We start from the raw sequence: 23,007 nt of genomic DNA, 5'->3' as shown, positions 1-23,007 counted from the left end.
TATTTGTTGAAACTCTAGTTCTGACATTAAGAAATGGTATAATATTTTGAGATAAGCTCATAAAGGTATAAATAAGGAGACTAAAGGTGTATAGTGTTAAAGAAGGTATCACAAAGAAGAATATAAAAGAGCGTGCTAAAGTTTTTCCTTTTCCTGTTTCGCCTGACTCCGCCGACCACCCTGTGCAATCCGCATGGAGCCTTCCCATTCCGCAAAATGTCCGCAGATTTAGACTCTCTCCACTGCCTTCTCATCCTTGTAGTCTTCAAATCGGGGCATCTCAAAAGTTTGCCGAACCGCAAATGACTCGCTCTTCTTGTGGTTGGAAGTAATAGTGCCTCCACCATTGCTCGAGCTGACAAGAGTCCTCTCGGATATGTTGTTGGAGGAACGTATCTGAGACCAGAAGTTGCGGTGACCTACTTTGAAGAGAGGGCGGAGGTTGGGGAGACAAGCAGCTGTGATTCCAACTGCTGCTTCGATACAGGTCCACACGATGACGGGGACTTGGTTGTCTGGATGAGTGGTTAGTTATATAGAACAGGAGATTGAAAGAAGTAATAGCATGTTGAGACTCACAGGAAATATCAGGACCTTGATTAACCAGGTGAATCATGGCATTGAGGCGGAAGCAAGAGAAGATCAAGGTTCTAGAAACAAAGTGTTAGATTCTTCCACCGTAAGATGAATGGGATATTAAACGTACAGGCCACCGACGAGGAAGACTCCAGATAGAAGCGCTTTCTGGGACTTGGGAATAGGCAATGTCCACACGACTCTCATAGGCATGACCAAGAGAACGACGTCGGAGAGGATGTTGGGGATCTGAACGCCATAGTAGAATTTGGAGGTGTCAAGACAGGCTCCTTCAACGGTCGGGTCCCAGAACTTCTTGGCGGGAATGCAAATGAGAGCACCGGCAACGTAAACACCCACAACCCAGAGGCAGGTGAATATAAACATGACATTCACTGCAATTGTCATGTGTCGGACTGCAAAGAGTCGCTTGTACAGCGCCAAAATGGAGAATTTAATGAAGGCGATGCAGCCGGTGTAGATAAAGTTGTTGGCGAATCCGAGCTATCTTGAGTCAATGCGTGTACTTAATATAGGGCTGAGTTTTTCACGTGAACGTACTTGCAAGTAAACTAGGAGATTCTTCGCTGGGATCATTGTGATGTGTGAGCCCAATCCATTGAAGAAGACTAATATTGGAGTTAGTATGAAGTTGGTTCAATGCAGTGTTTTTCATGTCACTCACGAGCAACGACTCCACTGGAACATGCATATTTGAAGAACAGAGCAACCATAATCAAGTAGTCGTCCATGAACAGCCTGCTTCCCGTCACCTTCCTCGCCAGGATCCTCAGAACAACCGAGAGAGTGGATAAGCTGTAAGCAAACACCAGTGCAATAATCATTGACCTGCGAAACTCTTGATTCGGGTGCTCGAAGTCTCCCGGCGTCCACGTGGGGGTGGTGGAATGCTCTGTGGAAGACATGACTGGTGGATCAACTCCAACAACGAGGTATAATTAAACGAGAGAAAGTTGTTGGTTTGAATGATTTGGAATTATTTAAGGCTCCGTTTGGGGTCTTTAATATACTTCGAGGAGACGAGAAAGGGGGGGAAGGGGGAGGGGAACCCCATCTATGTATGTGTCATATCTCTCGAGAACTATGAAAATAACGCAAAGATGACATGAACAGGTTTACCGATCACATCAATGACTGAGTGTGACTTAGGTGCAGATGGCATTTCAGCCTAGAATGCTCCAGTGCGAACGATTACACATTGTGTTGTGGGATTATTTTGCCTAGGAAAAAGCAAGAGAAAACGCAAGACGCTGCTAATCAACGGCCCGTCAGATCATAAACAACGAAGTATTATGTACCTTGGTCGTAGAGATTTAGCCAATCATATCGAGCCATAAGAACCCTTTCCCGACGTATCATCTTGGGAGAGTGGATATATCAGATTTGGATCTGACACCTGTAAGATCCACTTTGTTGCAAGACATTCTTCCCACATTCTTCCGGAAAACCCGGTAGATAGGACGCGTTGAGCGGTATGACAGTATGTGCTGGCACATTGCTTTTTGATTGAGATAACTATTGAAAATCCGCAGCGGAGAATGATTGTTCATTGCTTTGCAGTCAAGTTGTTACCCGGAAGATTAACCAACGAAATTCAGAATTTATCCCTACCTTTCAGGCAAGGGATTAACAATAAAGAATTCCACGCGCTTTTGACATACACATAAACCGGGGTAGAGTTTCCCATGCTCAAGGAGAATAATCGGAAATATACCTACACCTGGTACGGAGTATTGCAATGCCTCCAGTCACTGACAGCTGTCTCCCGAGGTACAGCCCACAAGGTAGCCAAAAACGCCATGATCGTCCAATAATTGAAAGAAATACGGATCGTCAAATACTCTTCCGAGGTCACCGTTTTGGTAGAGCCTCGGATAATGAGCCAGTGAAGGTCTGGGGTTTCTCCGATATGATATGTCGATTAGACAGCGGACACGTCCGATTGTAGCCCACATGGTGGAAGTTAGTGCAATTTAGCCGTTATATTTGATCCACATGATAGCGTTTTTGTCATTGATTACGAGGTCAACATACGTCTCATGCAGCTGGATTGAATTTCTGTTGCTTTCGGTTGCATGTTCGTTGCACCTGGAGTGATGATCTTAAGTTGCTTTTCCTGGATTGTCGCACAGAAATGCATAAATGCAATGGTGAATGCAATCTTAATTGGAATTGTTCAATACATTGTTCTAAGCACAGTTTTGTGTTACACAACTGATAGTTTAATTATCCGCGATGGAAAATGTCATGAATCGAACTAACCCACTTGGTGCTCCACAGTGAAGATCCCCGATCTTCGCAAGGGGCTATATCGGAGATTACAACATATACCCCGACTCTCTTCAGAGTATGTCACTAGAAGGTCCACCTCATCTTTCATCTTCAAAGTTTCCGTTCGCCCTTGCCGTTCTGTCGCCCAATGCCCTCGATAAACCTCGAAGCCGGAAAGTCTAACATGTCCCGCTCTATCCCAAGTGTCTGTACTTTGTGTACTATGACCTGACGTGCTATCTCAATCCAGGAGCGAGAATTCAAAACAGTTAGTCTCTTCCAATATTGTTATTGCTATCCACACTACGAGCAAAGTATACACAAACCTTCAACGCACAGGACCGTTCGAAAAACAAGGAGGTTCCGAATAGAACCCAAATTCCTGGGCACGGCCTTTGAACATGAACTGCACACGAGGAAATGTTATACACACACTTGCAGCTGTCGCGATTCCAATTCTGACCTGCAGCTTTAACCCACAAGGCTGACGGCCTCAACGGTTCAGCCCTCGGGAGCCGCATCTCATTTCCAGGATTGCACCTTCCCGGGAAGATCCACACCCTTCCAAGGTTCCAATCCCGAGCCATTCCCAGTACCCAACGACGTGGTTTCATTGGATGTTGAGCCGATGATTCCCTGCTTTTGACTCCACTGTGGACCTACAATGAACCTTGGAAGCGATTAATCTCCTTCCGATCCAATTGTTGATTCCAGCAGTAATCCAACTTGGCATGGACCCTGCCAATCAAAGAGAAACGATACTTTAGATGCATACCATCGACGATTAGTGTCAAGCCACACGATCGATCAAAGAAATGCCCCTCCACCAAAACATTTCGTCTCCGAATTTTTTTCACTGAAATACCATCATTCGATTAGAAATTCTGTACAGAGAATATGGCCAAGGTCGCTCTGATCACCGGTGGCAGTATGTACCTTTCCACAATCCCCGCACGGATCGTCGATCATTCATTAACCAAAGTTTAAAAAATAACAGCTAGTGGAATCGGCCTTGCAGTTGCCAAGGACTTGATCCAGACCGGCAGCTGGCAGGTCAACATTATCGGCAGCAACCAGGAGCGCGGCCAAGACGCTGCCGCTTCCCTCCCCAATGTCACATTCTACCAAGCCGACGTGCGAGATTATCAACACCTAGCCAGTGTATTTGACCAGATCTTCAATGCGACTGGTAGAATAGATTTTGTCTTCGCGAACGCCGGAAGAGCGGAGTATACCGATTTCTTTGCCAAGTCTGAGAATGGTATCCCGCCCGAACCGAATTCTGAGATCGTCGATATCAACTTGAATGGCGCTCTATATACCAGTTACCTTGCGATGCACTATTTCCGTCGCTCTCCGGAGTCAACGAAAGGCCATAGGAACTTAATACTCACGTCGAGTATCGGGGGTCTATACCCCTGTATGCTGACCCCGATGTACTCTAGTACTAAACGTGAGTTGAGAAGAAAGAAATCAAATTACTCTGATACAGGGCATGGCTAACGAATTTCTAGATGCGCTTATTGGATTCACGCGTTCTGTCGGAGAGAGACTCTGGGAAGAGGGAGTCCGGGTGAATGCCCTGTGCCCAGGGGTCGTGGAAACACCCCTTCTTGCTGACGAAACGTTTAACGCGATCTTTCCACGGGAAATATTTATTCCCCTGGACGTTGTAACAGGTGTAGTATCACAAATATTGTCTGGGGGGGATATGGTAGATGCCAAGGGGATGTGTGTCGCTGGCGATCAGATGCATTCCCAGGCTGTTCACGTTTCAGGAAACAGCTTCCTTTTCATTGAAAAGCCCGAGATTCATGATGAGCAGACTCGGATAACATGGGCTGCAATGATGGGACATAAATAGATGTTTGAAGGGTTTGTCACGCTGGTTTGACTGCTTTATGGCCAAATGTTGGAATAGTAACACGATTTCTAGACTAGAACATTATATATCCGTCCATGTGGAAGGTGTCTTGCGAATGTAATTACCAAGATCAAACCAGTAGATCTGGTTCCCGCTATCCCTCGCATTCCATACTGAGGACAAGGAGCGCCCAACTTGAAGCTGCGCTTGCCTAGAGAAAGTCACGACCTCAGGAATCTTGCCAATGACCGCTGCTCGCGCTTCAGTCCCGGTGATCTCAAAGCATGCAACTGTATAGGGAAGTGTCGTGCATGGTATTGAACGCCCTGTGGATTTCAAGGCCATGTCAATCTGGGCGGTAATAGCGCTGGACAACTGCAATGCTTCCTTGTCGCGTTGTCCATAGGGATGGCGTAGCCGATGGGCAATAAGTAATGCTGCAAGACAAAGAACCTTAGCCTGAGCGAACATTCCAACGACCTCAGACTGGGTAAATCTTTCAATAAGATCAGGTGGTGGTGAAGGTTTCCATCGCTCCAGGGAATCTTCTATCGCGTCCAATCTTTCAACCATCTCAATATCCATTCTCCCGCCAGCAAGTCTCATCAAATGACTGGCCTCACAAAGATCATATAAATGACCATAAAGTGACGAGCTAATCCCAATATATCGATCAACAACATCGCAGCGATCGTGTTCGCCGATCCGGATAGTCGGCATCTCAGACCGAATTAGACATTCAAAAGTCTCCGTATTAACCAAACACATCAAAAAATCCATAATACCAGGATCCATTGTCAAAAGAGTGTGATAAACCGGCTTAACAAGCGCCAGAGTGTAATGCGATATAAGAAATTGCTGTCCATCGACAACATGCATAGCGAAGGTTACTATACTCACGCCGAGCACAAGCGCAGTAACCAAATCCTGTTCTTTGGATATCTGCAATGAGCGCAGTCCCGACACAGCTGATGCAGCCCGCCGATGCCCGACTTCAACGCTTGTCTTAGTGTACTGCGCATATTGGTCACCAAGGAGTACTGCCGCACAGGCGACTGTGGCGTCTTTTAATATAGATGTGGACGCAGGCCGCAGAAGATTCTGCACAAATAAACGGTGGTGCGACTCGTGGAAGCTTGGCCCGACTAAGAATTTGTCTAGTGGGGATGGTGCGCCCAGGTCTTTCATAAGGTTTAGGAAGTGTCTTTCCCACTGGTCTAGTTCTGGGAATAGGGCTGGGTTGCTGAATAGGCCTTCGTCGAATGGGAGGTAGAAATGGGGATATGGGTTGTTGTTTTGGGGTGAAGATAGTTCGAGTTTCTTTGTGTTGCAAGTGACTGAGCTGAAGTTGGAGGTTGGCAGATTATAGGATAGTTTTCTTGAGACGCATGGTTTTCGTCCGAGTTTCGCTAGATTTCGCGTCGTTCTGCAGGTTTGATTTAATCGGTCACATCGCTCGCATGACGTTGTTGCACTCGGTCGCCGGCATTTTTCTTTCAGTGTGTGACATTGATCACAGGCCCGTTTTAGAGCAGGTAGTGACATATTGGTTTGAAGCTGTTCCGCTCAGTGAATTCGGTGGAAGGTATATCAATTAAAAACACACTAATCTCAGGCATCAGCGTTGTTAATTTGTGAGAGAGGGATCTCCATATCCCCCAAGCTTAAATGTACAAAGGAAGTCTCAACGATCCCCAGATGATAAGGTCGGGTGGACTTGACTATTCCGCACAAGCGCCATCTCGTGCGGGGATACCCTTACGACCTTACAACGTCCACGGGTAGCCGCTCTAGCGTGGGATCACTGCATAGAGTAGATTCCTATCTATCTCTATCTAATTTCACAAAAATTATGTTCAACATTCATAATTCTGCAACGCCTGGTGCACATTTTGAAACTCGATCTCCTTGCAAATTCCCGGCAAGTAGAAAATCCCCCACGCCAAGAGAACAATCGCCGTCTGATAAAAGTCAAATGCATAACTAGTCCATTCATTGACCGTCAAAAGGCCATCAGGTCCCATGCCCATCTGTGTCAACCGCGTCATATTGCGCCCCATAGCAACAATTGAGATTGCAAGGCCAAACAGCTGATTATAACGTTTCCAGTTAGGCATCATGAGTTGGGTGTTGGCGAACGAAGATCGTCCAAATCGGAAACTCCAGACGATATTCTCCGCCAAAGTGAACATCCAAAATATCATCTGGCATACATAGCTCGCCATGAGGATCTTCGTTGCAGACCCAATGAGCGCGAGGTCGTGAGTTAGAGCAAGGATCACGGCGCCGATGGTTTGAAGTAGAAGAAGGAGAATGTTGGTAATAAGGTAGATAGGGAGTCGAAATTGAGTAGGGAGAAGACCAAAGTTTTCGGACCTCAAACAGCGCATCATTTTCACCTGAGTGAGATTGACGGTCACCATGCATAGGGTTGGCCCAAGGAGAAGGAATAGATTTTGAACGCCGTAGGCTCCAAAGCTTGTGGTATCCCCTGCGGAGTACACTCGCGCTCCTAGTCCCATCGCTTGAACTATTAAGATGTTAGTAGGAAGACAATTTGAAATCGGATCTAGTTGTTCCTTACCCAGGGCTCCAATCAACATATAGCTACCATCCCATGCTTTAAAGCGCCACACACGGAGAGCATGGCCCGCAAAGAGAGCACAATATATACCCACTCCAACCACCGCAAGAATCAAACTTGGCGTATAGGGATAGTAGGTAGTCGAAGACATGCTGTTAGGAATATTGTATAAAACACAAGGACAAAATTTGCTCTCAAAGGTATACGTGAGTAGTGATGGAACCAAGCATTGAAAAACTCAGATCCCCCATGGCATTTATAGCAAGATCCTAGTTGGGTTCTGGAAAGGCAGTCTCGATACAAAACGGTGGATCACCAATCCAATGTAGATCAGATGCCAAGCGGGCGATCCACAATAGGGCTTTATGGCAGCCTAGTGACCCTTGGGAATATCTTATTTCTACAACATACTCTATACAAGGTCTCAGTTTTCAGGCAGAGGAATTGTGCGAGACTTCGGGTCGGGTTCGCGTTCGGGATCGGGTTCGGAAAGCTTAACCTAGCTTAATTTTCTATTATTGCCACATTACTCAAGGCAGACACAATATAAATGAAACTGATCTATGCTTAATTATGATGGCGGCTTATCAAGTTATGTATAGCTTATTTAATTCTATTTTTCTACAAGAGGGAATGTGGAGGCACCATTGAGACTGCCAAGGCCTTGCAACATATTCCACCCTTTTTCTGCAATAATATATAAGACAACTACTCCGCTGAAACGTGTTATCTTCACCTCCTTTTAATTAAAGTTATACTTTATAACACAAAGATCAAGACACGCTCCAGTCGTGTAAAGAATACAAAATAAATCAACCTCAGCAACCCAAATCATCCGCCATGCGTCTCCAAACAGCTTCAGGCAGTCTCCCATGAACCCAATAACCACCATCCTCTCCGTCCCGACCCTGCCCTTTCCATGTCACCAACAAATCATCCAAGCGACTTTTAGTCTCGCGCAGAAGTCCGCAGTAATCGATATTGCCCTGTACAAAGAGTGGGCTTTCGCCTTGGATGTCGAGATCGTAAAGCGGCAAGCTTTTCCAAGAAGCGATGCGCGGTTGAGCCGCTCGGCCGCCATATGATTTTGGCACCATGGGACTTTTCTTCAAGCTCTTGTGTTGATCGATGATCTCTCCGATGCATTCTGGTTGCTGGCTCTCGTGGACTGCACGTCGGATGTGTATTGCGAGTCGAACCAATGAAGGAGAGCTATATTCGCTTGTTGGAATTGGATCTGGCAGGGCCATCATGTACCATGGGTTGGAGAGTTTTGCCTCGGACTGGAGCTGTTTTGAAATATCAATGGCTAGGCCGAAGTTGTGGGCAGTGGGTGGATGTAAAGCAGCCTGTTCAAGGTATGATCTCAGTGAACCTGTTCAATTTTGGGTTGACTGAATAGAGGGCAGCATTACTAACCTGGTAGATAAAAGCCAATAAGAGATCATGCTCAGTTACTTTGGCTTTTATCCTTTCGGCTTCTTCTAGCCAAGACTGGATCCGTCCTCGAGGAATGAACAAGGTCTTGCTGATCCGTCTCGCAGAAGGGTAGCATATATTCCGCACAATCTGCTTCCCGAGAACCCCGATACCAGCTACCCAAGTGCGATGCATTGAATGTTTGTGCAGGTCCGCGATCTGATGAGACTCAACCTTCTCGGCGCATTTTTTGAGTACTTCTGATTTCAGAGACAAGGGCGGTCGGCCATGCAGGGTGTGGGTAATTCTCTCTCCCCTGAGGAGGCTGCAATAAGCCTGAATTATTTGATGGGCACCTATAGTCACATTGTCAGCTCTACCGGCCCGTTTGTTTTCCGGGACGTCAATTACCATTTGCATCGCAAAGGGGCTGGAGAAACTTGAACCCTATTATGCAGGCATCGATCAAGACTACCGTTCGTATGGAGAAGACTCGCTGCTTCCATGCATTCGAGGTTCCGTACCCGAAATCTAACGCCTTATCCAGTGCCTCGGAGTCAACCAGTTGTGGCGAGTCCAGCCTAGGGGAAAATTGGACAATGTCGCTGAGTTCTTGTTTAAGATTTCTTCCTTCCCATACCTCGGTCAGGTCACCGGGGTCTTTTGGATCCAAGAATCTTGTTTTCTGCTCAACGTTAGCCTTTGTGCAATGGTTGATGTTACTGAGTACTCACCAATGGGTCCATTCGCAAGTTCAGCACAGGCCATTGTGAGACCAGTGTATCGGCGGCGAATTGAAAATCAAGCGGACTAGGATTGGTCCCTACGACGACTGAGAGAGTAAACTCGAGAGGTCGGGCATAGCCCATATCCAATAAACCTGGCTTCATGTTGACACAAGTGAAGGATATATAGAACGGGTTTCACAAAAGATCGTAAAATAAGACGAGAAGCAAAACTTCACCCCATGAAATTAACCAAGAAGGCTATATTAATGATAAAAGAGACCCAGATAAGGCTGTCACAAAATAAACATGTTGGTATCTGTATGTTTATCCCAACTCTGACGTCCATCCCCACATAATTGCCCTCTGGAATGCCCGCCTTGTGGATCCCCTCCAATGAGCTTCTTGATATACACAATTGGGAATTCTGCACCATCGCAGAGACATGCCTGGAATGCTGTATGATACATTTAGCTCCATATAGGCCTATCTGTCGTTTATAATTGCCCAAACCTAGCAGCAGTCTTGTTAAGGGAGATTGGAAATGCGCTGTTAGATAGTCCTGCACCAATCGCATATTTCGTCTATGTTTGCGGGAATATGAACTCTTGTCATTCCCTATTTGACTGCAAGGCGCGAATTCCAGCTTGTTCCAACATTAAGTATGATGCTGGACTCTTAATTTTGTGATAACCAACTAAAACTTATTAGCAATTCTGGCAACGAGGAATACATTTCAAGACAGCAATTGTCGATGGTGGGCTTATTTGACCTCCTATCAAGGCCAATAGCAGATTTCACTTGTAAATCTATTTAACCATCTTCTCTGGACTCAACGGCTAGTTAAGCAAGTACCCAGGTGTATAGCACTCAGAGTTCTGTTCATTGGATTGGTGCCTTAATGCTGATTCTGGTCTGGCAGAAAAATATGGATACTTAGAATACCATTACAGACCCCCTATTAAGTAAATGTACACTGGTTCTGATAGCCTTAGACAGGCAAGTAAAATGAAAATTTTCATACGCATACAACATCATACACCTCTTTTTTTTTGAGAAATTTGAACCATATTTTGGATAAAGGTGCATAATTCCGTATGGCTTAAAAAGCTTCATTTTACAAAGTGTAGTTTAAACCACCATAGAAATGGAGATGTATGCAATTTGTATAGCATGAAAAGCTTCATTTTTTTAGTTTTATCGGCATAGTAGTTGTTCCTTGCCGAATGTAGGCACTATAAAGGGGCCCAAAAGCGATTCAAATCAGACAAGATTCAGGCATATTCCAGGCCAAAATGGGCATTAAGGCAGCAACTTAGGTAGTACGGCGGACGAAATCGACTCTTTTGGCAACTTCATATTGCGCAACCGCTAGAAGTTTGCTGGCAACTCTACCAGAAGTTGCTATTCCTTCGGGTTATCAGGTTTTCAAGTGAAGCAATTCGACTGACTGAATCTCCTCGCTGCACTTCCGAAGACCGTATGTTCTATCGAGTTGGGCTTCCTCGACTTGCTCGAAGGCAACTGGTATGGTCTGCTCAACGGAATACGTGAAAAATTATCTTGGCATCAGCGAGACAAGGCATCGAGACCTAAACTCATGGTTGGTATAACAGAGTCGATGCGCCGGGCGGGATTTGGCATCTGGCTTGACCGCGAGGTCCACGGCTTTCTTTATGGAGATCGACCGAATCCTTTTAATGACATCTACAATTTTCTAGAATACTCAGAAGTGGGAACCTGGCGGGATGCATTTGAGCCGGAGTATGAGCAGCCCAGCATAGATTTGATTTTACTTCATATCGGGGATTTGTTTTCATTGTAGAGTTGAAAATCCACATTGTTCGAGTCCATGCATAATGGCCCTAGCTTTGAAAAGAAAACAATTGAGAAATATGCTAGAGGCTGCTTGAGCGATATATAGATAGCAGGGGTTGCACACCACCTAATAGGATTGAGACTGTTTGCACCTTAGGCAGCAGATGTACAAAGTAATTGTGACCGGTCCGGCATGAACCTAGAGCTTAACTAATAGAATTCAAGGTCTGGTGTTGTCTAATAAATCCTCGATATATAGATGCATGAAGATTGAAGTGGCTATGTTGTCTCGTTGGCTGGGTGGTGCATGAAGCGGTGTGCATTGATTTACAGGCAAACATGAACCTCACCCCTTGTGTCATTGATTCCGACCTATTAAGTGAGGACGGTCGATTAGTGTTTCAATATTTGAGATAGATCATTCGATATTATGCTATGTCGAATTAATCACACTCTCGTTATTTTAGCCCATCGAGCCTATGGTAACCCCCACACTACCTTTCCCACACCAGGGAATATCAACTTGAAGACACATCACGATCATTTACTCTCTTTCCATACCTGTCGCTTATTTATTTCTAAATAATTCACATGGCTGGTCCCTGGGTACTCCTAGTGTGATGGATCACACGGCTGCATCCGCCTTGTTTAGCTGCAGATCTGCATGCACCCGAAATCGGAATTTACTGCCATCATCGAGTTTCCAGCCACAAGATCCAATAAAGGACTATGCTAACCTGCTTTTTATTATGGCCATAGACCCCACCTGAAGGCTCCTGTGTGCGAGTTAATTGCATTATATATGCCGCATGTTCCCATTTTACCCGTGAAGGTGGAGATTGGAGGTTCAGCGGTCCATCATGATATGGGATTACTATAATGGCAAGACTCTGTTCATCACCGGGGGGACAGGCTTTATTGGAACTGCGCTTCTGTGTAGACTTTTGAGCCAGTCGTCCCCGAAACGAGTATACGTGCTATGTCGGGGTGGCTCTGAGTAAGTGACCAAAATAAAAATTAAAACAACACTTCCAAGGTTGCTGACTTGAATAACCAGCAAAGCAAAGGCAAAATGGTCCGGTATACTTCCTCCCTCTGCGGCACAAATCCTCACCCAGAACGAGCGGATAACTATCCTTGACGGCGAAATGGGAAATACTGCGACAATGAATTTATCAGAAGAGACACTACAGATGCTGAAACAGACAGTACACATTGTCTTCCACGCGGCATCATCAGCTCAACTACATAATTCTCTGCGAGAATTAGCATATAACGTGCTGGCACCAAGCATATGTCTCACACAATATGCCCTAAAATTCCCCAACCTCGAGCGCTTCGTATTTTTCTCCACCGCATATGCCAACGCCCATCTATGGAAATCCCACGAATCGCCCGACGTATCAGTTGACGAGAGAATATATCCCCTCGGCAGAGAAGAGGAAGATTACTACAAGATTGCACTTGAATCATGGAGCGCAGTGCAGAAAACTGGCTCATCAGACGAATACGACGCCCACGATTTCCCATGGCCATACGCATACGCCAAACATCTGGCCGAACGACTAGTCTTTCAAAAAGCAGCCGAGCGCAACAAAATGGACAAAGTCCTAATCATCAGACCCTCTGTCCTCGGACCAGCCGATAAATTCCCATACCCCGGTTTCGCGACCTCACACGGAGCCCCATCGACAGCCTGTGCAGCAGAGTACATGTTACATCCAGGTCGGCGGATCAAGCTCTCAACACGATATGAAAATCCAAATCAAGAATCCACGATCGACGAAGTCCCGGTTGATGTCGTGGTCGATCGAACACTCGTCCATGTGGCGCTGGGGACGAGTGGATGCGTCCATGCAGTTAGTGGGGAGCAGGGCCGGTTATCGACTGAGGAATGGTGGCGTGCGTTCAAGAAGGAGAGACGGCTGCCATGGAACCCAAAGCCCTCTTGGGTATCTGGTGACTGGAATTCTCCCCATATCCATCCTATGGCTCGGCGGTTTAAGATTATTGGAACTTCGTTTGCGTTTTCGCAGGAGCGAACTGTTAAGGCTGCAGAAAAGCTGGGCGATAAGGAGAAGGAGAATCTTCAGTTGTTTGCTGATCGGTCAAAACCTTACTCTCTGCATTTGAGACGACATCATATTTATCTTCAGGCCGTTGAGGTGGCTAAAAAGAAGAAGTGGCCTCTTTGCTCTGCTAGGCTGCTTTGTCGGAAGGGAAAGCCTGTGGCGCACCTAGATAAGAATGTAAAAGCATGAATGCGAAAGTACACACAGAATGGAAAATCGTACATGCAGGTGCTCTACTGTCGTCGTCTACTTCTTGTATTAACTGACACGATTATTCTTACGTAGATCGACCTTTTTTTAGACTAACAAGGAATATCAAGACTAAAGTATGCCATCCTGTCGAAAGGTCACGCATGGATAAGCTCTGGCAAGTATTTCCCAGAGAAGCATCTATGGTATCAGATAATTGGCAAGGTGCTAAAACACTTGCCTTCTTTATCGGCTTTAATGTAACAAATGTTGACTACCTTGATGAGACCCGGCCCTGTAACCATCGCGAAGTCATCAACATGCCGGCCAAGAGCCAAATTTCTCGCCTGTATTTTTGGCCACCTTTCCTATTTCTTCACTGGGACTCGAACCATCCACTGTAGGACCTCGTAGACAATTTGAGCCACGGTGATCGCTGTGGTGTCGGCCCTATTGTCATAGACCGGCGAAAATTCCACGACATCTGCGCCAACAATTGGCAAACCGGCCTGGGACAGGCCACTCAGTATCTGAAGAAGCTCCCGGGATGTCCATCCACCTGGCTCAATAGTTCCCGTCGCAGGGGCGAAAGCTTTCCACCGGTCAGCATTATTTCTTCTGAGAAGAGTAGAACCTCGTTTCTAGTGCTTACCTGGGTCAAGCACATCAATGTCGATGCTGACATAGACATAATTATCGCCAACAGTATCAACGATTCTTCGAACGATCTCATCGATTCCAATTTCATCAATCATGCGCGCACGAATAGCAGTGAATCCACAGCGAGCGTCATTCTTGAGGTCATACGTTTTGTCAAATAACATTGATCGCGATCCCAAGTGCATATTGCTATCCTCGGAGAGCAGCCCCTCGTTGTGTGCCAAATGAAGCATGCTTCCGTGGGTTACTTCCGAGTACTTGGTTAGCCCACCACCCAGCTGCTTGGGATCCCATGTATCAAGATGGGAGTCAAAGTGCAGGACTGCAACCTTGCCCCATGTATGTTGCAATGCTCGCAACGCGGGTAGCGCTGTTGGCTCATATTAGTACATCAATGAGGGTTATCGATGAGTGAATTGTATCTTACTGATAGTATGATCTCCTCCAAGGGAAATAAGTCTAACATGGTCTCCCTTTCCCTTATTTTGTGGTTTTCTCGAGCCAATCTTGGCCCATCCAGCTTCCAGCTCGTGGACAGCCTGTAGTTTGTCAAATGGCGTGTTGGAGATATCACCGCAGTCAACCACGGATGCCCAGTCTAGGAAAGGATTTACACCATGATCCATGCTAGGGAGGGGTGTCAGTTGTGATCTGGTTTGTTCGAGAATCGGACTACCTTACCTGTAGGCCATAGACGGATCCAATCGGCGAGAGCCCGATCTTGCCCCGGAAGGTCCGAAACGCTCACCCGGTCGATAAGTCACACCCAAATCAAATGGCGCACCGACAATTCCAATATCGAAGCTCTCATCGCTAGCCGGGACAAAACAGTTGGTCCAATTCAGATGGGCAAATGTTGCGATGCCGCTGTATGGAGGGTTGAAATCGTCCTCAATGTGGAACTCATTTTGAGTCTCGATAAGAGTACTCATCTCCCCGTGCTTTTTGAAAATACTCCCATCAATGAATGATGAGGAGTGGCCCGAGGCGCCCAAATTCTGTTGATTAAAGCCATCGGTGATAGCCAATGCTCCTGTCAAGGGAGCAAATAGTGACCCCAGTCCAGCGACTAATACTGTGAATAAAAACATAGTATGTAGTATTTGTGAGGGAGCAAAATAATTGGCAATTATCTGATTTTAAGTACATACTTGCATATCGATGACGCTCGTTCCAATCAACGGCTATTTTGCCGAATGCGGGTTAGCTTCTGTGGAATCTGACATTGAAGTGCAAATGGATCGAGATATCGATACGGGATTCTGGATATATTAACTATTTTCGTTCTCTTTCGATAGCAACGATGTAATCTAATCTTTACACCGTTGAATTAGGTTTACAACCTAGTGGAAAACCGGGCAGGGATACGACTTGAACTTGAATACACGTACTCCGTACAATGCCACCAGATGGCGTCGATAAACTAACCTGCCTAGTTAGTATAACTTAGATCAACCACGTACCATTAGTCTAATTTTTATGCTTGCTCAATAAATTCTACATCTTCGTCTTGGTCCATTCTTTGGAACGCTCGGTTTACCTCCTCGTCCCAGTCACTCCAGGAAACAATGCCCCACTCCAAGAGCCCAACGGAGTACAAAGCAAGGCACTGCCCGACCCAAAGACCAATTAATCCGTGGCCGTGTGATGAGAGCCAAATACCGAGTGGTAGAGCAAAGCAGTAGTAGCTCACGATATTGATGGCCGCACCAATATGTTGACGGCCCATACCTCGCAAGCATCCACCACAGCTACTATTCAGCCCATCGGCGATTTGGAAAGCAGCCACGTATGGCATAACCTCAGCTGTCAGGCGGATAACATCAAAATCGTCGGTGAAGATCTTCCCAAATTGAGATCTTGAAGCTATCAGGATTGACATAATCAACACTCCTAGGAATATACTCAGATAGGCTGCAGCCTTGGCGGTACGAGAGGCGCCGCGCGCATCACGAGCCCCGAGCAGATTTCCGATGCGGGCAGAAGCAGCAACACCAATGCCAAACGGCACCGTGTTTAGCACTTGGTCGGTTGTCATGATCACACTTTGAGCGCTCATTGGAATGATACCAAGCCACCCTGCCGCAATGGCAACAATCTCGAATGCCCACCACTCTGCTCCAACATGGATGATTCCAAGGGTTGCAAGACGTGAGAACACGCCCAAGTTTTGGAAAATTTTGTGAGACCAGCCTCCCCAGCATTGGTACCCCGAGACGAAGATACAGTAGAGGGCCAGGAGAATGGCACAAAGCCAGTAAGAACATCCGGTAGCTATAGGGGCGCCAATCAAGCCGAATTGCCATCGAATGCAAAGCATATAATTCAAGCCCGCATTGAACGGTGTCACAATAAGCAAAACATATGTACCAGGCGACATCAATCCTAGGTCCAGATATGTTAGTCCCAGCTGAAACACAGCAGCTAAATCATTGTTGACTCTTACCTTGCGCCTGCAGATATTTCTTTATCGCCTCGAAGTAGATATATCCCAATCCGCCAGGAATCAAATAGGTTAAAAATAGCGCAGTGTCTTTGGCCAGTGTAGCATCTTGCCCGAGGGCAATAAACAAATGCTCAGAGTAAGTCCACAATACAGTGACTGGGATGTACATTAGTCCAAGGACTAAGAATGCTCGTTGCAGAAGCACTCCAAGATAGACTTCATCCGAGCTGCCAGTGAAGGCGGAAGAAGCGAGGGTATCCAACGCAGTTGTTCCGCCGACCGCAATCAACCAACCGGTGCAAGTTGCGAACATGTATGCGAATGCTGCAGTGGCAAGATATTCCGGCGAGATACGGCCGACTATCAAAAGCGAGCATGTCTGCAAACTATTTTGAAGTGCATATGCGAAAATCACTGGCAGAGAATTCCAGAATAGGATCAAGGTTTCATCGGTGTATACACGGATTGTGGATAACCGCCACTCCAGTTGCTTGCGCAGTCTTCTCCATAGTAAACTTGTGTCTTTGTCGTCTTGTTGCGAGAGAAGAGGGGAGCTTTCATTCTCCATATCAGGCAAAATCAGGTTGAAATGTACAATTTGGGGATTGGGAACTAGATTTCCACCTCGCTACTTCAAAATGAAGTTTGAGATGTTTAGTTCAATTCGGGTTGTGATGACACGAAGTATGTTGGATGAAGAGTCGAGCCATTCGATTCAAATTTATCCACATCAGCATTGAAGGGGAAAGAAAAAGAACGAAGGCCAGGGTCAGGGCCAGAGAGACCGATGAGATAAAACAACACAGGCAATATGCGTATGCCTGAGATATGACAACTAAGTCGAACCAAGCCCAATGGCGTGTGGTTCCCCCTTTGCGGCATGAATTTCCAATTTGGGACAAATTGCCACGGCCGATTTCGACTTGGATCCCCCACAGCCCCGACAGAATGTCGAGTGAGAAGAAAAAAAAAAGAAAATATGGAATTAGATTGTGAGAAAATACAATCATACGATGGGCAATCGTTGTCTAATAAGGAAAATAACTTATTTTGATTTCTTATTTTACTTCACATAACCGCTCAAAAAGTATAGCAATACTATCTCTTGCTCACGCTATTATTTAGTCTACGCTCTTTGAACGTTAACAATATGTATATAGCACAAATGGGCATAGAGGTGCGCCTTAGTACGTAGCCGGCGCCCGGGAGCCCGCAGGTGGCAACCTCAGTCCCCCGCTTCATCCTATCCTTGACCCTCGACCTCCCTATCCTCCCACTAGCCACGGCTTTCCTGAATATATCAGCCCCGAAGGGTCACATGGAAATGTCAGACACAGGCACGCAGCAGGACGTTTTCAGGAGGAATAGAGCTCCATGTGTGAATTGCAAAAACTCAAAACGCAAGGTAGGCAGTCTCTCGGAAACTCGATCCAACACCCATTAAACAGATAGATTTATCGCAGTGCGATAGAGCAAGATCTCGATGCTCTCGCTGCCGCAATCAAAATTTGACATGCATTCCATCAACAAATGCCCTATGGCGCATTGAAGGCGTAGACTCCGCCAGTCAACGCATCCGTGCTCAACGGTCTTCTAAAAAAAAGCAAAACCCGCATGGTAGAGTAATAGAGGAGCCAGATGAAACTTCGGCGTTTCAGATTGGATCGCCATCTCAATCAACAGTTCAATTCACCCCTCCAGATTTCGTTCCGGTTGGTGATCTCGATCTCTTCCTAGCAAATGACGAAGGTTCTTCGTTTCCAGATATCGATGGCATCACTTTTGAAGATTTCCAGTCCGCTCAAAATGCTTTCATATCACCTGACCAGTTTGGTGACTTACTCTCGTATCGTTCGGCATCCTCACACACCCCCGAGGCAGAACTTCAGGCTCGCAGTATGCCGCTTCATCTCAACGAGCCGACGTTGAATCCGCGATTGCCTTTCACACATCCAGCAACCTCATATCTCTGGCAGGAATTCATTCAATCAATTGCGCCTGGAATATGCATTGAAGATCATGAACATAACAACCAAGTCACCAAGTACTTCGCCTCAAACGCGGCAAGCTGGCCGTCCCTATTCTCTGCCATCATCTTCCTATCCTACTCCGTCAAATCGAACTGGACAATTCAACATCCCTTGTTCGTCAACATGACTGAAGTCACAACAGCAGCCGTTAGGATGGAACAACAAGCTGTCTCGTACATTGGCGATGTCATGTCCCGTGAATCAGGTCAATCGACAAGCAACGAGACGCAGTCATCCCCCAATAATCCTACCCACCGTTTGACCACACTTTCAACCTTGATAGCTTTGTGCTCGGCCTACATTGCAGGGGAAAACATATCTAGTCTCCGAACGTGCCTGGGTCATGCGATGAGAATTGCACGCGAGGGCTTCACAACAGACCTCGCTGCTGATGAATCATTTCTCTTCCTGGTCAGGTGGCTTGGCTACATTCACATTGTGGCTTTGCTAGATGAGACCGATTACTCTATTGATGCTCCGAATTATTTTGGGATCGCTGCAAAGCCGGATCACGTTTCTCCCAACCGTGAACAGTTCTTCCAAGACGTGGACCCTTTTATTGGCATATCGCACTCGGTTGGGGATCTATTGTATCGCTTAGGCGGTGTTCTGCGTGATCGCCGCAATGCTTCCATGACTGGCCATCTATCTGAATCTTGGAGATCAGACACGGACTCTGTGGATGTAGAGACTCGCATGCAGTTGCTTCTCCGACGACTGAAAAACCACAGAAAGAACGAAAAGAAGCCGCCCTCCCACCTTGATAGTTACAATGAGGCCTTGGTTTACTCCGGCCTGTTGCTCTTTCTGCTTTTCTCCAAGGAAGAGCCTTTTAATCTCGGCCTGGTTCAATCTACCATCAATCATATCTTGGATTCCTGCGCAGCTGTCCCAGCAGATGCGCCTGTGGCAAAACTTATGCTTTTACCCTTGTTCACTGCGGGATCTCGCACCACTCGACCGTTACATCATGATTTCATTCGGCGACGCCTGGAGGTGTTGAAAAGTGGACAATGCATTGTAAACGTTACGCGTACAATGGAATTACTCGAGGAACGATGGCGCGAGCAAAAGAAGAGTGATGATAGCCAGCTTATGTATTCATTCCTGAGCATGCGGCATTCACTCACGCCTGATTTGGAGTTGCAAGAAGCATCAGTCTGTGTACTATTTTGACGACCTATATGAATGGAAATAAGTTTGACTCACACACTCTCTCTCTCTCTCTCTCTCTCTCTCTCTCTCTCTCTCTCTCTCTCTCTCATTGCTCTGGGCCAGGCCTCCCTCGAGGGGAGACTGATGTATTAAACACAAACACACCAACAGCAACGTAGTAGGCAGATATTTGACGACACAGATAGTGAGAAACCAGAGCGATGGTATTTATCAAGCTAGAAGAAGTGGTGCGTGCGCGAGAGGTAGAGAAGTAGAAAGAAGAGCAAGGGCAGATAAATCATCAAGACACAGTCCCAGCTCCAAATGCATCAACATCATAGATCTCCAGCATATTTTCAGATTCGGAATGGAAGCGGAACAAATCCGAACTCACCAGTTATGAGGATTGGGGGTGTGCCGGTTGCGCTGCGGCAACATTACCAATTTGGAACAATAGGTATGCACTACCTAGGTAGATACCACAAGGGACATAATTTGAAATTTGTATTTTTAATTCATCGGTTTACTCTAATCTCCTTGGTCTACTAGCGTATCTTATGCGACAAAGTCTGCAGGGAATCGATTCGACAATCCTATCCAACAACTCCACCATTTAAAGGCGACAGCATCCTCGATATAAATATACGCAGCTCTGTCCAGTCTTTCTTTGAACTGCATTGGTTATCCAGAGTTTGTCCGCCATCATGTCTTATCCTCACCCTTTTGATCCTATCACTGCCGCGGAAATCCAGCTAGTCGTTCAAATCCTACAGAAGAATTTCCCCGGCGTACCTTTGAGGTACAAGCGCGTTGATATCCAGGAGCCAATCAAGAAGGAAGTTGTTCCTTACATTGAGGCAGAGCGCTTGTCCAAGCCACTGCCAGAGAAGCCGTCTCGGCTTCTGTATGCCCTTTTCCATCGGTTGGACGATGGCTCGTTCTACAAGGCATTGTTCAATGCCGATAAGAAAACGATCATTTACGCAAAGCAACTGCCAAAGCATGTTCAGGTATGGGACTAGCCTTCCAGCTTTTATTCTGCCATTACCAACTAACATATCCTTCAGGGGCCCATTGATTTGGATGAGATGGAGGAGATTGAGAAGCTTTGCTTGGAGCATCCGGCAGTGAAGGATGAAATTGCAAAGATGAAACTTCCTCCTGGGGTCACTGTTTGCACTGAGCCCTGGATGTACGGCACAGACACCGCAGAGCAAAACCGACGTCTATTTCAGTGCTATCTATACGTGATCGAAATTAACCACCCCGAGAACAACCATTACTCAGTCCCATGTCGATTCTCACCTGTTTTCGATGGAGTGTCACATGAATTAATCCGTATGGACTACCTCCCAACCGGACTTGACCACAGCGTTGTTGAAACGCAGCCTTGGAAGCCAGTCAAAACCGTCCAGTATGCCCATGCGCTACTCGATGAACCAGTACGACAGGACCTCAAACCATACATCGTGCAACAGCCACAGGGCGCATCTTTCTCAACTGAAGGCAATCTGGTCAGTTGGCAAAAGTGGAAGTTCAGAGTGGGCTTCAACAGTCGCGAAGGACTGGTGATTCACAATGTGACATACGATGGCCGGAACACTTTCTACCGGCTTTCTCTCTCCGAGATGACGGTACCCTACGGAGACCCACGTGCGCCATATCATCGCAAGCAAGCCTTTGATATGGGCGATGTTGGGTTTGGAATTACTGCCAATCAACTATCCTTGGGATGTGACTGCCTGGGAGTTATCAAGTACTTCAGCGGGCATACCGTGAACTCCACCGGCGAGCCTGTCCGCCTGGAAAATATCATTTGCCTTCACGAGCAAGACAACGGTCTACAACATAAACATGTGAACTACCGCACAAGCACTGCCACTGTGGTTCGGAACCGACAACTTGTTGTTCAAATGATCTGCACTTTTGCAAACTACGAGTACATTTTCGCTTTCATCTTCGATCAAGCCGCAAATATTGAACTCGAAGTCCGCGCAACAGGAATTCTATCGACGACACCATTTGACAATGAGAACGGAGAGACCCTTCCTTGGTCCACTAATGTTGGCCCGGGAGTTGCAGCGCCGAACCACCAGCATCTTTGGTCTTTGCGTATTGATCCCGCGATTGATGGATTCAAAAACACAGTTTTCTACGAGGATAGCGTCCCACTTCCCGTGAGCCAGGACAACCCGTACGGAGTCGGATACGTCGCTGAAAAAACTGTGCTGAGAACATCCGGCAGTGCAGAGACAAGCGTCGATCGCAGTCGAGTATTCAAGATTTGTAACCCAGATGTGACCAACCCACTTACACATAAACCGGTGGCATACAAGATTCACACCGTGCCTAGCCAGATGCTTCTTGCGCACCCAAGCACTTTCGGCTACCAGCGAGCTGGCTTTGCTACCAAGCCTATTTGGGTCACCAAATATGACGACGGAGAACTCTATGCTGCAGGCGAATTCACAAATCAAAGTACCTCTTCGGAAGGCGTCGATGTGTGGGTAGCAAGAAAAGACCCCATCGAAAACGAGGACGTAGTTCTTTGGCACAGTAAGTTCACATTTTCCCCCGGTACATTTCATTGCGTGTGCCTCAATCAGCTAACCCGATGCTCTCAGCGTTTGGATTGACACACAACCCAAGACCGGAAGACTTCCCAGTCATGCCCCATGAAAAGATCAGTGTGATGCTCAAGCCCGACGGATTCTTTACGAAAAACCCCGCTCTTGATGTTCCTGCTTCAACTCAAGGCTTCAACCAGTCGGTCTTACACCAAGAGCCTGCTCCTCAGGAGGGTTGTTGCGGTGGGAGTGGTAGTAGTGGAAACTTGAAAGCCAAGTTCTTCCGACGCATTGACTAGCTTGTGATCGATATATTGTGTTGATATTCCAGTATATATATCCTAGACTTTGTGTGCTATCCGGTCTAGCAAAATGAATCTTGGAGCTTTTATCTGAGGTATCTGGTAGAACATTGAAATTCGAAACCGGAAGATATACTGTATGTGACTGACCAAGGCAGTCAAGCAATAATTTAGACCAAACTACGTATATTTTTATGTAAATATCCATGGATAGACTACATACCTAGGTAAGCTCTGGTATCATGAGGATCATAAGGAGGAGACAGGTACCCGCGTACCTTCCCTTTTGGGTTATCACCTTAGGCCAA

General features: G+C 46.5%; 10 protein-coding genes across 10 annotated transcripts; 4 read left to right on the top strand and 6 right to left on the bottom strand.

Annotated features, from left to right (window-relative positions):
- Window positions 1-36: 36 nt before the first annotated feature.
- On the bottom strand, window positions 37-1,603 carry N7487_006696 (uncharacterized protein). The gene is made up of 5 exons (XM_056874443.1): window positions 1,262-1,603; window positions 1,138-1,205; window positions 707-1,080; window positions 580-650; window positions 37-515 (listed from the first exon to the last, which is right to left on the bottom strand). The coding sequence occupies exons 1-5, from the start codon at window positions 1,500-1,502 to the stop codon at window positions 229-231; spliced, it is 1,041 nt and encodes a 346-aa protein (XP_056732163.1). The 5' UTR covers window positions 1,503-1,603; the 3' UTR covers window positions 37-228.
- Window positions 1,604-3,765: 2,162 nt separating this feature from the next.
- Window positions 3,766-4,732, top strand: N7487_006695 (Glucose/ribitol dehydrogenase; the record flags this gene model as incomplete). Its single annotated transcript, XM_056874442.1, has 3 exons — window positions 3,766-3,796; window positions 3,866-4,321; window positions 4,383-4,732. 3 exons carry the CDS (start codon window positions 3,766-3,768, stop codon window positions 4,730-4,732), a joined length of 837 nt encoding a protein of 278 aa, XP_056732162.1.
- An 81-nt stretch (window positions 4,733-4,813) lies between these two features.
- Window positions 4,814-6,277, bottom strand: N7487_006694 (Zn(II)2Cys6 transcription factor domain-containing protein; the record flags this gene model as incomplete). Its single annotated transcript, XM_056874441.1, has 1 exon — window positions 4,814-6,277. One exon carries the CDS (start codon window positions 6,275-6,277, stop codon window positions 4,814-4,816), a length of 1,464 nt encoding a protein of 487 aa, XP_056732161.1.
- A 311-nt stretch (window positions 6,278-6,588) lies between these two features.
- N7487_006693 (uncharacterized protein) lies at window positions 6,589-7,467 on the bottom strand (the record flags this gene model as incomplete). Its single annotated transcript, XM_056874440.1, has 2 exons — window positions 6,589-7,262; window positions 7,317-7,467. The coding sequence occupies 2 exons, from the start codon at window positions 7,465-7,467 to the stop codon at window positions 6,589-6,591; spliced, it is 825 nt and encodes a 274-aa protein (XP_056732160.1).
- Window positions 7,468-8,134: 667 nt separating this feature from the next.
- N7487_006692 (uncharacterized protein) lies at window positions 8,135-9,625 on the bottom strand (the record flags this gene model as incomplete). Its single annotated transcript, XM_056874439.1, has 4 exons — window positions 8,135-8,665; window positions 8,736-9,091; window positions 9,147-9,420; window positions 9,470-9,625. The coding sequence occupies 4 exons, from the start codon at window positions 9,623-9,625 to the stop codon at window positions 8,135-8,137; spliced, it is 1,317 nt and encodes a 438-aa protein (XP_056732159.1).
- Window positions 9,626-12,138: 2,513 nt separating this feature from the next.
- Window positions 12,139-13,539, top strand: N7487_006691 (uncharacterized protein; the record flags this gene model as incomplete). The annotated part of the gene is made up of 2 exons (XM_056874438.1): window positions 12,139-12,275; window positions 12,336-13,539. 2 exons carry the CDS (start codon window positions 12,139-12,141, stop codon window positions 13,537-13,539), a joined length of 1,341 nt encoding a protein of 446 aa, XP_056732158.1.
- A 368-nt stretch (window positions 13,540-13,907) lies between these two features.
- On the bottom strand, window positions 13,908-15,290 carry N7487_006690 (agmatinase; the record flags this gene model as incomplete). The annotated part of the gene is made up of 4 exons (XM_056874437.1): window positions 13,908-14,131; window positions 14,192-14,569; window positions 14,627-14,826; window positions 14,881-15,290. The coding sequence occupies 4 exons, from the start codon at window positions 15,288-15,290 to the stop codon at window positions 13,908-13,910; spliced, it is 1,212 nt and encodes a 403-aa protein (XP_056732157.1).
- A 386-nt stretch (window positions 15,291-15,676) lies between these two features.
- On the bottom strand, window positions 15,677-17,213 carry N7487_006689 (MATE family efflux transporter; the record flags this gene model as incomplete). The annotated part of the gene is made up of 2 exons (XM_056874436.1): window positions 15,677-16,584; window positions 16,646-17,213. The coding sequence occupies 2 exons, from the start codon at window positions 17,211-17,213 to the stop codon at window positions 15,677-15,679; spliced, it is 1,476 nt and encodes a 491-aa protein (XP_056732156.1).
- Window positions 17,214-17,810: 597 nt separating this feature from the next.
- On the top strand, window positions 17,811-19,851 carry N7487_006688 (uncharacterized protein; the record flags this gene model as incomplete). Its single annotated transcript, XM_056874435.1, has 2 exons — window positions 17,811-17,832; window positions 18,329-19,851. 2 exons carry the CDS (start codon window positions 17,811-17,813, stop codon window positions 19,849-19,851), a joined length of 1,545 nt encoding a protein of 514 aa, XP_056732155.1.
- Window positions 19,852-20,534: 683 nt separating this feature from the next.
- Window positions 20,535-22,696, top strand: N7487_006687 (uncharacterized protein; the record flags this gene model as incomplete). The annotated part of the gene is made up of 3 exons (XM_056874434.1): window positions 20,535-20,840; window positions 20,898-22,386; window positions 22,455-22,696. The coding sequence occupies 3 exons, from the start codon at window positions 20,535-20,537 to the stop codon at window positions 22,694-22,696; spliced, it is 2,037 nt and encodes a 678-aa protein (XP_056732154.1).
- Between the last annotated feature and the right edge of the window lie 311 nt (window positions 22,697-23,007).

Source organism: Penicillium crustosum, assembly GCF_028827405.1.
Source record: "Penicillium crustosum strain IBT 35664 chromosome Unknown utg000002l_segment0_segment0, whole genome shotgun sequence".
Taxonomy (NCBI): Eukaryota; Fungi; Ascomycota; class Eurotiomycetes; order Eurotiales; family Aspergillaceae; genus Penicillium; species Penicillium crustosum.
Note: the sequence above shows the minus strand (reverse complement) of the source record. Positions and strands in the feature narration are given on the sequence as shown.